Here is a 17,655-nt window from a genome sequence, read left to right as displayed (position 1 = left end):
TGGTCACCCTATCGCGCTACCACCGTCCCAAAATTCCTCCTACACTGGCGCTACCAACAGCCGGCAACGTGACCCCGAAAAAGAAAAAAAACCAAGGGGGTGGTGCCAGAACAAAGTGACAGTAGACTCGTCCGTCACCAAAACCTTACTAGCCCACGCAGTTTTATTTGTGAGTAGCCCCTGTCTGAAACTAGTCCATGCGTTAGTATTTGTGAGTAGCCCCTATCGAAATTTCGTGGTGTTTAGTTGTGTTGGTAATGTTTTGGTTTCATTAAAATGGCAGCCTTAACATATACCTGAAAAAAACACATCGGAAAAAGGAGGCGAGGCAAACTGTCAAATCGCGATGCGCTAATCACAACAAATCAGTATTCCTCACGGGGACGGGAGTGTTTCTATTTTTCCCCGTCCCGTTCGCCAGTTTGTTAAAGTTTTATTTTCGTTGATTAAAGGCTCTGCGCGGTGTGCCTCTGTAGTTTAGTGTTTGCGTTGTTTTTGTTTGTTTGTTAAGTTTTTTTTATTTGTGTCCAGGCCTGGAAGCTACAGCAAGTCAGCATGGTCATTTTGGCAGATCACGAGCGCAATGGAATCGCCGATTTTTTCACCCAAACCGATCCCGAGGTGCGGAAGGTCACGCTGGCCATCGGGAATATCATCTCTAAAAATACCATCAAGGAGATTACACTCGAGAGTGAGTAGTGTGGGATTGGTGGTCACTTCCGGTTCAAGGTTGGCGAGCCTTCCCTCCTCCAAATCCAAGAGGAAGTCTTATCATGTTGGGGGAAGGTTCGCGTTTTATCTCTTATTGCTTGCTACTGTCGATAATTTCCTCTCTCGTTATCAGTGGGGCACGGTGAAGAATCACCCTTCAACTCTTTTCTCGCGTCTATTGATTAGATGTTTCAACGTCAAAAGTGGCCAAAAAGCGAGACGTCGAGAGCTAATTTTATCCTTCCTTCGCAAAAAATAAAAAGAGAAAAATTGTTTATCGCTAATAGCGCGAGCGATTGTCTTTTCTGCTGCTGCACCTTTGCGTGGGAGCAGCCCAGCCGTAAAAGATGATTTATGACCAGTGATAGCGGGAAGGACGCGACATGAAGAACCACGTTCTAAGCTGCTTAACATCTATCTCACACATGCGCCACACGCGTTTAAACTCGTGAAACCTGATTGGGGCCAAGATGAGGAACCGGTTTTCGGTTTAAATTGACTCGAGTGCGATTTTTTTTATGTTGGTTTCTGATTCTAGCTCATCTTCAGAATAACAACGAGATATCAATCATGTCGACATGAATCGACGGCGGTTGGTGTCGTCATCGGGGGTTTTTTTACAGGGTGACTACTCATTCCTAATTTCTCGTTAATCTGTCGATATCTCGAGTTTTTTTTGAAAAGGTCCTATAAACAAAATTTCCAATTTTTGCTTTTTGGGTGTTTTTGAATACCCCTGACTCGAGGCGGTTTTATAAACACCCAAAAAGCAAAAATTGGAAATTTTGTTTATAGGACCTTTTCAAAAAAAACTCGAGATATGTATTAGTACGCCAAGGGTGCATGATACTGATGATACTCGTCGGTTGACACACCTAGGCGAGGAACATCCCGGAAGGAGCCCAACTACATCCGTAGTGCTGTTTGGACAAAACAGCATGGCTCTTGTTCCTTGCAAGTGTCCTATTTTCTTACCTCCACGTTGGCTTGATTTGGTCATCATGATGACAAGGTGTAACCTAGCTGGTGGCCTGTGGAAACGACTCGTAAACCTTTGACCAGCGAGGGTCAGAGTAGAGACGGCTAGAAGAAAGGGGCGCGACAATGTGGGAAAGGGAAGTAATTTGTGATTGTAGACGGTATTGTTTTGATTCGCAGTATGTTGAGTCAATTGCTGTGGATGTACCTGAGCATCGCAGAACGGGGTTTGTCTTCTTTCCATTTCAGCTAACAGCTATCTTCTGTTTATTTTGTTTCACTGATTTTCTAAAACGGCTTCTCTTTACTATCCTCCATATGATTTCGATTTTACTTATTTGATTCTCTTATTTCTCAACGCTTTTCCACTCTATTTTACCAATTGATGCTGCTGTAACAAACTGTCTGCGTTCCCTTAATTTGGCAGCAATGTCAATTTTGTTTATCATGTGCCTTTTCTTTATTTATCTATTTCAATAATTTCTCATCTTCCCTGTAAATTGCCCTCAATACAATCTAAGCTTGTTTGTTACCTCTATTTATTAACTATTGTTAATTTCTTTATCTACTTCATAAATTACTATCTTTACTATTGATTCTTTACATTGTATATTTCCTTCACTGTCCATTGTTTTGAAACTTTTTTGAAAGTGAGGTTCGAGCCCTTACTCAATTTATGGAATGATTAAAGGATTAACACAAATATTACTATTGTACTTTTGAAAAACTTTTCTAAAATGCTTAGGACCAAAATATTGTAACAAAACACCGCGACAAAAGAAATCGCAACAGATAAACACGACTCAACAATAGGGAAGATTTCAGGAGAAAACAATACACAGTAAATAACAATTAGTTTTTGAATTCAAACTAAAAATATAACAGTTTTTGCTTTAATGAAAGTTGATAGGCACACTATAAATGGTTAGGCGCTTATACTTACATCAAACCCTACGTTATGTACCACCCCCGGCCGAGTTAAAATGCGTAACCGGAAAAGAAGGTGTGCATGCCTGGCACGAAAACTCAAAGCGTGTTCTAGCGTGTTGCTCGTACTGACTCAGAGCAAGGGTGAGATGTAGGTGTAAGGGCAGTGCGTGTTCGTCGGGAACCTGGTGTATAAGATCGGTCAAGGCCCGTTCTTACACTGAAAATTGCGAATTGCGAATCTGTCGATATGTATTATTCAATTCAATTAGTGTTTTTATTAGAATTTAGCAGTTCTGTCCCAGGATTTTACATTTCACGGTGACCGCTTAAATCCCATTTTCAAATTTCCGTCTTTTCCAGAATCTCAAATAATAGGCATTTCTTATCTAAAGAATGATTTGGGGGGAGGTGTCCACGTGCTTCCATCCCGCCAGTTCATATGTATAGCCTTAGTGTTGTGTTCGCTGTATTTGATATTTTGTGAATCACACCGTATGCTGTACTCGACAGATATGGACTGGTTCCCGGCCGGGCTGATGGGTCTCGCAGCTGGCTAGTTGAACGTACCTGTTAGAACATCAAATCATGATGTTTTATCCTTTTGTTTCCTTAGTAACAGTAGCATAGTTAGTTCAGCAAGGGAAACAATAGTTTGATCCGTTCAGCTGTTGAAGCAATTTCTTTCGATTCAAACTTGTGCTGAACATTGTTGGACTATCTAGACTACTGATCAAAGGAAACAAACACGAGGGTACAAAGGGATAAGCTCCCCCCGGATGGGGCTAAATTGTGGAACGCTCCCAGTGAGTTTTGCTGAGCTGCTTTGGACATTTTAGGTAATAGTAGTATGAAAATAGTTAAAGCTCGGTATTAATTCACTGGGAGGTCGTGTGGAAATTTCCGTGCTTGTGAAGTTCTGTTTCTGTGTCACTGTTGTGTTAGCTAGTAACATGTTCGACATTACACTACGAACCAGCAGTGATTAGTTATGCGGAATTCTCCAAGTACGGGAACACGACGAAAATTAGACGACCCGAAGAAATAGTGAATGTGATAGTGAAAGCAAAATAAATAAAGTGTCTATAAAGAATCATGAAGTGAACTATTTATGTTTAATATTATATTACACTTAACATCTGAGTTGAAACTCACTATCAGAATCTAATGTTTTCTTGTGTTCTCTTTTGTTCTTTTCGTTTCAAACTGAATTATCGAGCATCTGACTTGCTACGCAGCCGCAGGATACAACAGACGACGACGGAGCGTCAAACTAACACCAGCTGTGATCAATACCACACCGACTGACGAAGATTGATACCAAGCTTGGTGTTCACGGCTAGATGTCCAACCGAGAGACCTCCAAGGTCGCAGGGAAGTATTAATTAGTATCGCCTTTTTATGTTTGATCCTTTTGTTAATACAAATTCCTTTGCAGATACAAACCACTTTAAAAGTATGCCTCGCGGCCTGCTTTGATTTTTTGCTTATTCTATCCGCTTTCTACCCCCAATGTGTCCTGCACTGGGGGTGCCTGGGGTAACTTCGAGTTGACCTGGGCCGCCCGAGGAATTATGTCGTAGGTGGCTCGTGTACTGGTTCACTCACCTCTCCTCGCGGCAAGGTTTTCCGTAGGTCTACACTCGAACATGCAACATGAGACAGCATGAATCTTCAGCTGAAGCCGGACGAATGTATTCCGAAATTACAGAATTACAGAATTTCTTATCTAAAGAATGATTTCAAACCAAAAAAAAAAACTCTTTAAAAAATCTCAATATCTAGAGTTTTTTTTTTAAAAAAAAAGGTCCTATAAGCTATTGTGTTTCATATGTTTATAGCTCGGGTGAGTTTTCAAAAAGCCGTAAGGGCCACCGTGACCTCCGGCACTAACTTTCGTTTTTCTTCAAATTGAAACAATATTTCATTTGTTTTAAGTTTAGGGCGATTGAAGGACGTGTAGATCTGGAGCAACATTTGAAAGGGGCGGTACGACATTGCTCTTACAGCCTTTCGTTTCATTTAAACGCGTGTAACGAAAGGCCGTAAGAGCAATGTCGTACCGCCCCTTTCAAATGTTGCTCCAGAGATGAACAATTTTCAAGCATTTTAGAAATTGGTTTTTCATAAGTAGGTCGAATACCGATGCAAAAAGGGCTTTGTTTACCAATGGCTCTTACGTCTTTTTGAAAACTAATCAGAGATAGGACATATTAAAAAAAGTTCTAGATATCAAAAATTGAAATTGAACAACATTTTAAATAAATTTTAAAAACTCAAGCTGTTGACAATTTTAGTATTTAAAACAGAAAGTTAACAATATTTTATTTAAAAAAATATTCCAGAAAATTATGCACTCATTACGTTGGTTCAGAGAAAAAACCTAAACAATCAGTCTTTATTAAATATCCAAGAGCTTAACAATACAATTTCAACGTTTATTAGGGGCAGGGGGCAGAATGGACCAGGGGGGGGGGGGGGGGTTAAACGGGAATGGTTTTGGGCTTTAGAATGGATTTAGACCAACTGTAAGGTAAGGGTCTTATAAAGGACGTCAAATAACATCACCATACCGAAAACGACGTTTGAACTCATTGTATTGCTCAAATTATGAGCTAAAATGTAAATTTATTGACAAAGCCACGCAAATGTTGTTTATTTCGAGGTTTTTAAATGAGCTTTCTGAAAAGTTGGGTTTTTGAAAAAGCTTGTTCAATGCGTATAATGTTACTAGATGATACTACCAAGGTAAACAAACACAGCAAAACTTAAAGGACGTGTAGACGAACAATCTCAAGCATTTTTGATATTGGTTTTTCGTAAGTAGGTCGAATACCGATGCAAAAAGGACTCTGTTTACCAATGGCTCTTACGCAGGGTGACCACTCAAATCCCATTTTGAAATTCCCGACATTTTCCCGACTTTTCCAGAATCTTAAATAATAGACATTTCTAATCTATAGAATGGTTTCAAACTAAAAACTCGTTATAAAAAGTCAATATAAACCATAAAAAAATCTTAATGAAAATAAAACTCTTGACAATTTTCGTAACAGAAATCTAACGACAAATTCTTTAAAAAAACATTTAAAAATTGAAGCACTCATTATTTTGACTCACAATTTTAGTTGTTGAAAGATAACCGACAGCTTAATAATATTTGTAATTTTAATGTTTAATTTTAAAATTGGCAAAAGTGTAGTTTTTGATACTTCGTTTCAACTGGAAATGACAAAAATATAAAAATAACCAAATTTAAAATTTTATTCTTAATTTTAAAATATGACTGCAAATAAATTTTGCAAATATCTACGAATGCGCAAAAAAAAAAAATATTTTACCAAGTTTCCATTTGTATTTTGAAAATTTTGTTATTGAATTTTTGAATTAATGTTGATTTATCTGGTTGTTAGTTTTTAAATGCTTCATTTGTTTTTCAAAGAAAAAAAAAAAAAAAAAAAAGAAAACAGTTTGATAAGATTTTATGGTTTACAAGCCTTACCTGACAAACTTCGTTCTGCCTTTTTTTGTTTGTCGACGTGTTAACTTTTTTTTTTCTTGTTCAGCCTCCTGTGATCAAAGTTTGATTTACGTAACTTTTCCCATAAAATCTTCTTTTATTGCAAGAGTTAAAGATATTTTGTAATGAAAATTTCAATCCTTAGCATAGCATAGCATAACGGGTCTGCACCACGCTGTAGGGGGTGCCACAATGGTCAATTCAATATTCTTAGACAATTTGATTGCTGCCCGGTACAACCAAGAATATCTAAGAACGTAAATTTCCACACTGTGCTCCAAGGCTACGCCCATACAGTCCCGTGGGGATTTGGGAGGATGTTTTTGTTGTTCACTAGTGGCAAAAGTGCAGGGAACCCATGCGACTTTTAAAAGTGAACGGAATATTTTTGGGAGGTTTGGAATGGGGGTTAGGGGAATTTCATCGGGCCGATGAAAATGGTTGAGTGCGTAATGTATTTAATGATTTGAATGTTTGTAAGTGTAAATGTGAGTCTGTAGTGTATTATCTAATAAGCATATAGTTTTGTAATAATGAAAAATAATAAATATAATAAATATAGTAAATAAAATAAATATAATAAATATAATAAATACAATCAAGATGATTCCAGGAAGCTGTAAAAAAAAAACAGTTATTTAAAATATAAATGCTCCAGATGGTTCCCATGCTGTTTTAGAAAGTTTCGTTAATTTAAGCAATTTGGTCATATATGGTATGAGGAGATGGTATATTACAGGAAAGGAATAGGATAAGGAATAATTTAAATAAATCATATAGTGAGTAGACAAATTTGTATGTAAACATTTGATTTAAAATAATTCCAGGAAGCTGTAAAAAATGAAAATAATTTTAAAACTAATACTCCAGATGGAAACACAAATAAAACAACAAAGACACCTTTTGTAATGAAAATTTCAATCCTTCTACATGAATTGAAGCCAAAATTATGATTTTGGTGAATTGATACTAAATTTATAACTGAAGGGGGTCTTGAAAATAGATAAGTGCAGTGCTACTGGGGACGCGCAGTCCTGTTTTTTCGCGATAATGTTTGTCTCTTTTGTGTCGTTATTTGTGTGCATGGGGTGATTGGTCATAATAATTGAATAATGCCTTCATAAGTGCAGTGCTTCTGGGGACGCGCAGTCCGGTTTTTTCGCGATAATTTTCGTCGTAAATGATCGTAAAAATTTATTCCAACTTTCAGTTTTAGTATTAACTCATCAAACTATCGATTTTATGAAGAGTAAAGCGTCATTTATTTACTATTTTTGAAATTTGCTCGCGTTATCTAAATTGTAAAAACAGTAAAATTATACTGATAAGTCCAGCCCATAGCACTACTGCTCGGCTGGCACGCGTTCGATAAAAATAAAACATTTTAAATAATCAATTATCTATCTTTCCGCAGCCGGCTGCCTAAGATTTAAAAATTTCAACCGATAAACAAAATGCTCATGGTCACATCACTGCCACTCGTGAATCCTGACCTCATACCCATCTACTAACCCCCTCAAAACTCATGTGATACTTTGTCGGAGAAGCAGTCGATTGGGCGGTCTCTATCACTCAAGTATCGGACTAACATTCCCATCCACTTACCCGTGACCCTACCACTGGTCGTGGCCGGCGCCGGTATTGATCAGCATGATAGGGGCCTTTGAGAAGTGGCGAAGCGAGGAAAGATAGCACCCACTCATCTTCCACGGCTCGTGGATGTAACTTCTGGAGGTCCTGGTCAATAACGGAGTAGCAACTGCGGGTGGGCACCTATGCTTATGCTTATGCTTATGCTTAACTGAAGGGGGTCTTGAAAATAATCAAGGGAGGAATTGGTCGAAAAAGGTTGAAAACCGTTGTGATAAAATGAAACATATACGTTGCGCTAGCCAAAATCGTTTAAATTAGGCTCAATTTTTATATTAATTTTTCATAAGCTTCATTGCTGTTTTAAGTTAGAGTAAGAAAAAGAGATAATGTTTGATAAACAAAAATAAATAAATAAAAAACATTTGATTCAGAAAAAAATATTATAATATTCTGATTCAAATACATCCAGTGTTTATTACTTTTTAATTTTATAAAAACCCTTTTAATTCTCAAAAAGACTGGAATAGTTAAAGAAACTTTTAATTTAAAGTAAGTTACTAAAGAAGAATTGAGTGAATTTCCCGACTTTCTGACAAAAAGCACAAATTCCCGACTTTTAGCGGATTTTGGCAAATTCCCGACTTTCCCGACTTGAGTGACCACCCTGAGCATTGGTACCTGAAGTTCACATACGTGTTAGAGAAGCACTTATTCGGTGGCCAGATGATTACATTTTAGTTATTTGGTCTTCCCGTCGGTGTTAGGAAAGCGCTCATTTTGCTTGCAAATTCTCTAAATTTTGATTTATTTTTTAAATTTGAATTGTTTTGATAGTAAAATTGTTTTGCCAATTTTGTAATTGAACAATATTTGTAGCAGCCAATAATGTTTAAACAAAAAAAAAACATGAAACTCGATTATTGCCCCTAAGGTCACACGCAAGACATGAGTCATTAGGGTGTAATATGGTTGTATGGAAAAAAATAAAGTTGTCCAAATTTAACGAGCACAGCAACTTTTCAGTTCCTTTTGGGGTCCTAAACAACTCCCCAAAGTTTGGGAACGATTGGTTCAGTACTCGCGTTGCGCAAAGCGATTCAATTTTCCATATAAATTTGTATGGGAAAAACCATTTTTTTGGATTTTGTTATTTATAAAATCCACGTTTCACGCTGTACTAAAACCGGATTCATATTCGGATGCTCTGGAAGTTGCTCTAGCACCATACTCTCTTCGGGAAAGTTTAGAGCACCTTCCAGAGCATCCGAATATGAATCCGGTTTCAGTACAGCGTGAAACGTGGATTTTATAAATATCAAAATCCAAAAAAATGTTTTTTCCCATACAAATTTATATAGAAAATTGAATCGCTTTGCGCAACGTGAGGACTGTTTAGGACCCTGGAACTGAAGGAACTGAAAAATTGCTGTGCTGGAAAATCGATTTTGATATTACACCCTAATGAGTCATACGTAACCCGTACGAATTCTGTTCCACCTGCGCAGGTTCCAAAAGATGAATTTCAAGAGGCCGGTGATGGACCGGTTAACCGGCTTTCATTGACGTCAGTTGGAGGTTCCACCGATCCAGTAACCGGCTTATTTTTCGATTTCTCTCTCGTCTCATTCGTTTGTCGTTCACGCCTTTCGATGGCGGGTTTTATTGCGCGCTTCGTTGAATATTTGATGATCGATTGTTGGAAATTTATGGTAATTGCACGTGCGACAAGAATATCACGGTTTAGGCGTGGTATTTTGAAGAGATTTTGTTCAAGATAGTCCAGGGTGGCCACTCAAGTCGGGAAATCGGGAAAGTCGGGAAAAAGTCGGGAATTCGCCAAAATCCGCTAAAAATCGGGAAAAAGTCGGGAATTTGCGTTTTTTTGTCAGAAAGTCTGGAAAAGTCGGGAATCCCAAGCAAACCAGCATGATTTTTTTCCAATTCTTGAATAAATTTGTAATATTTTGAACAATTTTCAAATAAATTTACTCAATTCTTCTTTAGTAACTTACTTTAAAATTTTAAGGTTTCTTTCACTATTCCAATCTATTTGAGAATCAAAAGGTTTTTTTTCATTTCAAATATTTTTTTTCTAAATGATTTTCTTGAATTGTTGTGAGTATGGGTAAATTACTTAAGATAAAGCTTGATTATCAGTTATCGGATAACTTAAATATAAAAAAAATCAATTCGATGTTCGTTCTGAATGAAAAAAGTATTTAATTTTTTTCATTAAAAACGAACTTTTTTTTAAAATGAAAAATTATTGAATTTGTTAAAAAAATAAATCCAGCAAATTTTGGTTTAAGTCATTGCAGATATGTGAAAAGATTTTTTTTCTTTCAAACATTTAACATAAAATAACTGTTTTTTTTATTGAAAAAAAAAATAAAGCAGTTAAATACTGACAACTAGATAAATAAACATTAATTCAAAAAATTATTACCAAAATTATCAAAATTCAAAAGGAAACTTAGTAAAAACATTTTTTTTAGAATTCTTAGATATTTTCAAAATTATTTGAAATAATATTAACAGCAATCATATTTTAAAATTAAAAATAAAATTTTAAATTTTGTTATCTTTAACTTTTTTTTATTTTCAGTTGAAACGAAGTACCAAAAACTATACTTTTGCCAATTTTAAAAATAAACATTGAAATCACAAATATTATTAGGCTTTGGGCTATTTTTCAAAGACTAATTATTTATGTTTCGGAGTCAAAATAATGAGTCCTTCAATTTTTAAAAATGTTTTTTTTTGAGGAATTTGTTGTTAAATTTCTGTTTTTACGAAAATTGTAAATAGTTTTAGATTTTTTTTAATGATTTATATTGACTTTTTGTAAAGAGTTTTTTGTTTGAAATCATTCTTTAAGGCTAGTATGCTGATCGGAAGGAAAGGTGTCAAGAAACAGCTTTACGAACAGCAGAACAAAGGAGAGAGAGCGATTTCTTGGGGCTTTTCTTCACCCTCTCTGACTTGCTTGCGCTGCCGCTGCTGCCCATTTGATTTTTTTCTTGACCGGTTCCTTCCGAAGTGCGTATACCGCTTTAGATAAGAAATGCCTATTGTTTAAGATTCTGGAAAAGTCGGGAAAAAGTCGGGAATTTCAAAATGGGATTTGAGTGGTCACCCTGCAGATAGGGAGTTTCTTTTATTTTTAAAACAATAAACAATGACTAAAATGTTCGTTGAACCGCATCTTGTAGTTTATTGCGATTAATATTCACTATTCTCACTTTCAGAATCACTGAACGTAATGCTGGAAAACTGCCGGGATGCCGCCTCGTTACTCTCGAAGAACATTGTGAAGCCGGAGTTCATCTTCAAATACCTGCAAAGCTACAGCGTGCAGCTACCACCGGAGAGTACAAAATCTAGTCTGATAAAGCAGTGCCTCAACTTTTGGCGGATAAAGTACGGAGCCCCGCCGGATGCCGGTAACACCAACAACTCCGACCCGCAGCACCAGTTTCCGTCCACGTCGGCAGAGTCCAGCTCGTCCAATAGTACCATGCTCGTGGCCGGCAATATGAAGAACCTGATCGCGACCGGTGGCCCACCGATGGGAAACAACACGAACGGACCTGGGTATGTGGACGCCGGCGGCAGCAGCAGCAGCACCGCCGAACCGGGCCTCGAACAGTACCCGGTGAATCTGCTGGCGATGGATTTCACAATCTGGTTCTTTCTCAAGTGGAACCGCAACTCGCTGGACGAGAGCGCCTTCTGGCCGGAAGCGAGCTGTTCGGTGATGCTGGAAATAAGCGAAAGCCAGCAGGGCGTCGAAGAGGTCCGCGGACAAAAGGACATCATCAACCTTATTCTAAGCTTAAAGTTTCAGTACAGCTTCCAGTTTGTGCCGAACGTCATGTTTGACGGCTGCCAGGGCCGGATATCGGAGGGTGGCGTGCTGGTGCTTTCGGTGGGCGTGGTCTACAGCAACCGGCGGGGCGTGGACAACCGACTGGCGACGCTCGGCGAGTTCGAAAGCATGATCGGACTGCGGCGTGATCCGCACGACAACAACAATTGGAAGATCGTAATGCTAAAGCTGTACATACGGTACAAACCGGTGGAGAATTTACCTGCCTTGTCCAACAGTAAGATGCTTACCGAGTGTTTGCTGATCCCGTTGACCCTGGACAGTGTGTGAGAGTGCCTTAATGTAGAATAGAAGCGTACTAGAATAGATGTAAAACGCTGGTAGGCTGTTTAGAGTCTACGAAAATTGTGCGCAAAAAAAAGTTGTTAACGAGTACCGTGAATAGGAATAAAAATAATTTGAGTTTACGAAATTTGTTCAATTCTTCTACTGATAATAGAAATGAAAGATATTCCTAAACGAAATTGCATTTTGGATTCTTTGATCAAATTTGAAAAAAAATACTCTGTTAACCGCCAGCGGGTTTGAATAGTTTTGTAGCAAACTTGCAAAAGCCAATGATGATCCACACGGACGGATTCCATGTTGAATGTCTTTTAAAAAGGTTTTTCATTCTTAAATAGATTGAAAAAGTGAAATGTAGAATCAAGTGTATATAAAGATTTTAGAGCAATCGATTCAATTATTGTAGAAAAAAATAGCATTTGCAATCAAATATTATGGATTTGCTAATTGAATGCGACTAAAAATTACCTACAAACGTATCAATAATTTTGTATTCGATAGGTATTTGAAATATTAATGGAAAGAAGAACTCTTAAAATTTAAGGAAATTCTAAGGTCAGAAGTTTCATTGGTTTTATGTGACTTTGCCAATGTTTAAAAGAATGTATTTTTTAAGGGACTTAGGCTGTGTTTCTTACTAACATTTCCTTTCTATTATGTGAAAATATGTATGCAGTAAATTTTGTAGTGTACCAGATTATGCCTCTGCATTTTTTTCAATATTTAAATGATAACGAAACAGTTCAATAGAAGGGGAAATATACCATTTCTCAGCCTATTTCTATTATCGGCCTATCAGTACTTTGATCATGAATTTCAGCTTTCATAAAGTGTTTTTGACTGTTCCAAAGTAATAAATAGCTCAAACAAAAGTGAGCAAGCAACTCTCCATTGTTGATACATCTGAAAATTTTGATTTAATAGCGCAAAACGGCAAAAGTGATGAGAATTAGTCGAACGGCTTAAACTGATTAAAATGGGTATATTTCCCCAAAGTGTGAAAAATAAGCAAAAAAATTAAAAATGACTGTAAAAACATTTAAAAACTAGATAGGCGAAATATAATGATAGGAGGTGGAAGAGTAAGCCAAAAACTATCAGGAACAAACATAAAATAAAAAAAAAAGATAAATGCAAATTATAATACAAAAAAAGAAACAAGAAAAATATAAAAAAGAGAAGTAAAGTTTCTAAATTTCCAAAACAATTTAGGCAGTAGAAGGTTAACATTTCAGAATTTGTGTTTTTCGTTTTTTTTGTATTTCTTCAATTTTTCAATTTTTGTACTCACAAATTTAAATTGGTTTTATTTTGCATTACAAATTTACAGATCCCAGAACTCTATTTTAATGTTAAAAGTAAGAAAAAAAACTCACTTAATCCACCTATGTGGTTGATGCCTTCCTCACTTTTTACCAACAATGGGTAATATGAGTGGTTTGGACACATATTTCACCTATTTTTTTAGATCCAGAAAAATAAGTACACAGATATAACTTAAGTGGTCATAACTCAAGACAGGGTTGCCAGATTTTTAACGTTGTGGACTCGTTGGAAAGGTATTTCGATTACCTAACCAACGATGGGTCGTATTATGGATCCGGACATCGTTTACATACATTTAAGTGAGATCCGGATGCAATAAAGAACATAAATATCACTTAACTGCCGCTCTAATCAAGTCCGTCCCATATGTATTTTTGTCGCTTTTGAGATAAACATAAAAATTTTCTTCTTTGAACTTCTACTTTAAGCCTATTTAATAAAAAAGTTATGTTTGTTCTAAAAAATCCAAAATAAAAATCACTTTTTTGCTGTCCCATATGCAAAATAAAGGCAAGTCAGTTCCTTGTATAAAAATGTCTTACAAATCAACAGCAAAAATTGTCAAATAATTATATTTACTCAGACTATGTACCTAAGTACTCGCAGAACTTAAAAACACAAAGTTTTTCATATTGACGGTATATTTTGAATTTTGAAGCGTAATAGTAGAAAACTTATTTTGCCTTTTTTTTCCTCATTCATGGGATAACCACGGTAATAAAATAAACTACATACCATTGAGCTAATATTCAATACAATCAGTACTTTTCCTTCTTGAATGAATAGCCATGGTCTGGTTCTGGATTAGGTTCCCTTCCGTTAAACGATTCTGGATTACTCAATTTAAGGGCTCAGATATTAATACATGCAATCAAATATCTATTTGTTCTGCAGCAAAAGAAATAGAAATAATACAACGTTGCTGGCAAAATTTTCGCTGCTGGAAACTTTTCTAGAATCATCCTCCAATTAAATAAACCTGGAACAAACAAACTTTTAGATCTTTGATAAAAATAATTTGGAAAACCACCAAAACAAACCAACAAACATTTAATGACAGGCAAATTTCTGTTGTAATTGTTCAAGCCTACCTTGATAACCTGACAGACTTGCCTTTATTGATGGATAAATAAAGTCAGGTCAGTCCCAGCATGAAAATTTATCAAATTTACCTATAAATTTTATTTTTTTTGAGTAAATTTTAGGATAGGGGTACTTTTTGAACCAATATTGAAACAATTGTTGAAAAAAGTATATAAAAATTGGTGATTAGAAATGTAAAAAAAGGTGAAACATTTTCTGGGCTTCTCACGGCGATATCTCAGCACTCACTTTTTACATATGGGACGGACTAGATTGGAGCGGCAGTTAAGTGGTCATAACTCAAGACAGGGTTGCCAGATCTTCAATGTTGTGGACTCATTGGAAAGGTCTCACGATTATCTAACCAACGATGGGTCGGATGATGGATCCGGACATCGTTTACATGCATATAAATGAGATCCGGATATATGTGAAAACACATTTTTATACATAGCTTTTGAACTAGTTATCGAAACTTCAAACAATTCAATAGCGATGTATGGGATCCTATACCAAGTCGATTGCAACTGGTTTGATCAAAATCGGTTCAGCCAGTGCTGTGAAAACTCAGTGAGAACTATGGTCACATACACACACACACACACACACACACACACACACACACACACACACACACATTTGTTCAGTTTTCGATTCTGTGTCGATATGTATACATGAAGGTGGGTCTTTGAGCTTTTAATAAAACGTTCATTTTTAGAGCAGGATTATACACTGAAAATACGCCACACTTTTGATTCAAGTGCCCAAACAAGAATGATTGAATATACACTCAAAGTAAAAAGTATCCTTTTTTCAAGTTCACCCGTCGTCACCCTTTAAAAGGGTATCGAAAATGTACTGAATTTGACATATTTGACATACAAAGGGTGACGCCGGGTGAACATTAAAAAAGGATAGAAAGTATCCTTTTTGAGGATTGAAAGTACCCTTTTGAGGGATACTTCTGACTTTGAGTGTAGCCACACCATAGATCTAATTGGTTTGTGTTTCAACATCAATCCAAATCACTATCAAATGCAAGTGTTTGGGCGATTAACTTTTTGATATTTTTCGACACGTTATTGTCATTCGGGTGGCTCAAGCTTTTCAAGTGTTTTGCTCATGAATTTGACCCACTGTCTTGAACTATTCAAAGTGATGAAGAAAACACTTGAAATTGATCATAAGATCTACACAAAACAAGCACTATTCAAAGTCAACGTGATTTTCCACTTGAATTTAATGTGTTTTACTGATCGATTTTAGCGCGACTTTTATCGATAACTAGAAGCGAGGCTAGAACGAGTAGCACAAAAAACTCTCCCGTTTTCAACTGGCCTGCCGGCGCAGTGGTAGCGTGCACGACTAGCAAGCGAGAACCTGTAATGTAATGTCGCTTGTATGTACTATTATTTTTCAACACCATTTAAAATTCAAGTGTTTGACTATTGAAATTATTTCATGGCCAATAACCGCAATTTCGAGTGTTTTGCGATTGATATTTGAGTGCTCTGTACTGCAGGGTCAGATCATGTGCGAAACACTTCGATGCGCTGTGTGAGTTTTGCTCAGTGTACCTCAGTGAGGAAGGCAAAATAATAATCAAAAACTAACTCTGGATAATCGAAACTTTGGATAATTGGGACCTACGATTGAGTTTAGATTGCATCTTTTTTGCAGCTGTCCATACAAAAATGGTACGCAAATATTCGAAAATCTTGAATTTTTTTATCGATTTTGTGTCTTGAGCTAAGTTGTAGTCTAGATGAGGACTATTCAGAAATAATAATTACACGGAAAAAATCGCCGATTTCTGAATTAACGTTTAACAATTAAATTTTCAAATTTTATTTTTTTTTAAATTTTCTTAAGAGGCAGTATTTGTAGATTCTGCTCGGTTTGTTCTAGAGGTCGTATCGAGGTGCTCCAATTTGGATGAAACTTTCCGGGTTTGTTTGTCTATACATGAGATGAACTCATGCCAAATATGAGCCCTCTACGACAAAGGGAAGTGGGTTAAAACGGGCATTGAAATTTGAGGTCCAAAACACATGAAAAATCATAAAATTGCTCGCATTTCCGTAAAACTTCATCAATTCCAACTCTCTTAGATGCATTCGAATGGTCTTTTGAAGCCCTTCAAAATGTGCTATAGACATCCAGGATTGGTTTGACTTTTTCCCATAGCTTTTGCAAATTACTGTTAAAAATGGATTTTTTTAAAACCTCAATAACTTTTTGCAACAGCTTCCAACACCCATACTCCTATAGGTCAAAAGTTAGGGAATTTCATGAACTATAAGCCTACGGTATTAACTTTTTGGCCAATCGCAAATTTTCTCATAGTTTTACGATTTTTCTAGAACAAACATTTTACAACGTTAGTTTTTGCCCTGTAGGCCTTCATAGAAGCACTTTTTGGTCTCAATTTTGACCTATTCGGAATCCTCAGATAATTTTACATTAGATTGAGGTGTTGGAATTTTGAATTTGATTGGAAAAAATGCCATTTAAAATTAATTAAAATATTATTTAGTATTTTGTCAGACCAGGGGTAAAACAAGTTTTCGCCTACTTGATACAGCATTTGACGTATCGATCATAGGGTAAATAAGATCTATTTTTTATTCAAAAATGTTTTATTCAATTATTTTTTAAATCAAAATTACAACTCCAATGCTTCTAACTTACGTGAAATTGTCTCTGGTTTATAAAAATAATAATAGCAAACCGCGCCCAAAAAGGCGGAAACGCATTCCAAACGAAGTTTGGAATGCGTTTCCGCCTTTTTGGGCGCGGTTTGCCTTATGAGATTCGGCCTTTTGGGATTCGGCCTGATGAGAATTTTGCCTTTCGAGTAATTCGGCTTTTTGAATTTCGGCCTTTCGTAGGAGACCCGAAAATTCGGCTATTATGCCAAATCAAGTAACGCGTTTTAGTGTTATATCAAATCTTCTTTTAAGGCGATTTCCTATAAGAGTAGCATGTTGGCCGTTGGGTTATTCGCATCGTCAGCCAAAACTAAGCACTAAGTGAAATTCAAGTTTCAAGTTTTTAAAATTTTAGTGCCACAATTCGTAAAATAGAACTAAGCATTTTAAAGTGATGATCAAATTTCTTTGACAAAAAATAATTAAAGGCTTCACATTAAAGTAAAATATTAACTGAAAAATCCCGGGTTTTTATCATTATTTTTAAATAGTTCTTATACATTTTGTTCAAAATGTTCAGAAAATTTCCAATAAAATTGCCTGAGACATGGATAATTGTAACTTAAAAGTGATGAATGCATATGGGACATTTATGCGATCAGGGGCAGTTTAGTGAAATAAAAAAACATACC

General features: G+C 36.2%; 1 protein-coding gene across 1 annotated transcript; it reads left to right on the top strand.

Annotated features, from left to right (window-relative positions):
• Nucleotides 1-333: 333 nt before the first annotated feature.
• Nucleotides 334-12,025, top strand: LOC6038254. Its single transcript, XM_038262297.1, has 3 exons — nucleotides 334-421; nucleotides 534-691; nucleotides 10,978-12,025. Exons 2-3 carry the CDS (start codon nucleotides 556-558, stop codon nucleotides 11,886-11,888), a joined length of 1,047 nt encoding a protein of 348 aa, XP_038118225.1. The 5' UTR covers nucleotides 334-421; nucleotides 534-555; the 3' UTR covers nucleotides 11,889-12,025.
• The last annotated feature ends 5,630 nt before the right edge of the window (nucleotides 12,026-17,655 follow it).

The sequence above is a fragment of the Culex quinquefasciatus genome, chromosome 3 (genome assembly GCF_015732765.1).
Source record: "Culex quinquefasciatus strain JHB chromosome 3, VPISU_Cqui_1.0_pri_paternal, whole genome shotgun sequence".
Classification (NCBI taxonomy): domain Eukaryota; kingdom Metazoa; phylum Arthropoda; class Insecta; order Diptera; family Culicidae; genus Culex; species Culex quinquefasciatus.
This window is presented reverse-complemented; position numbering and strand designations above follow the sequence as displayed.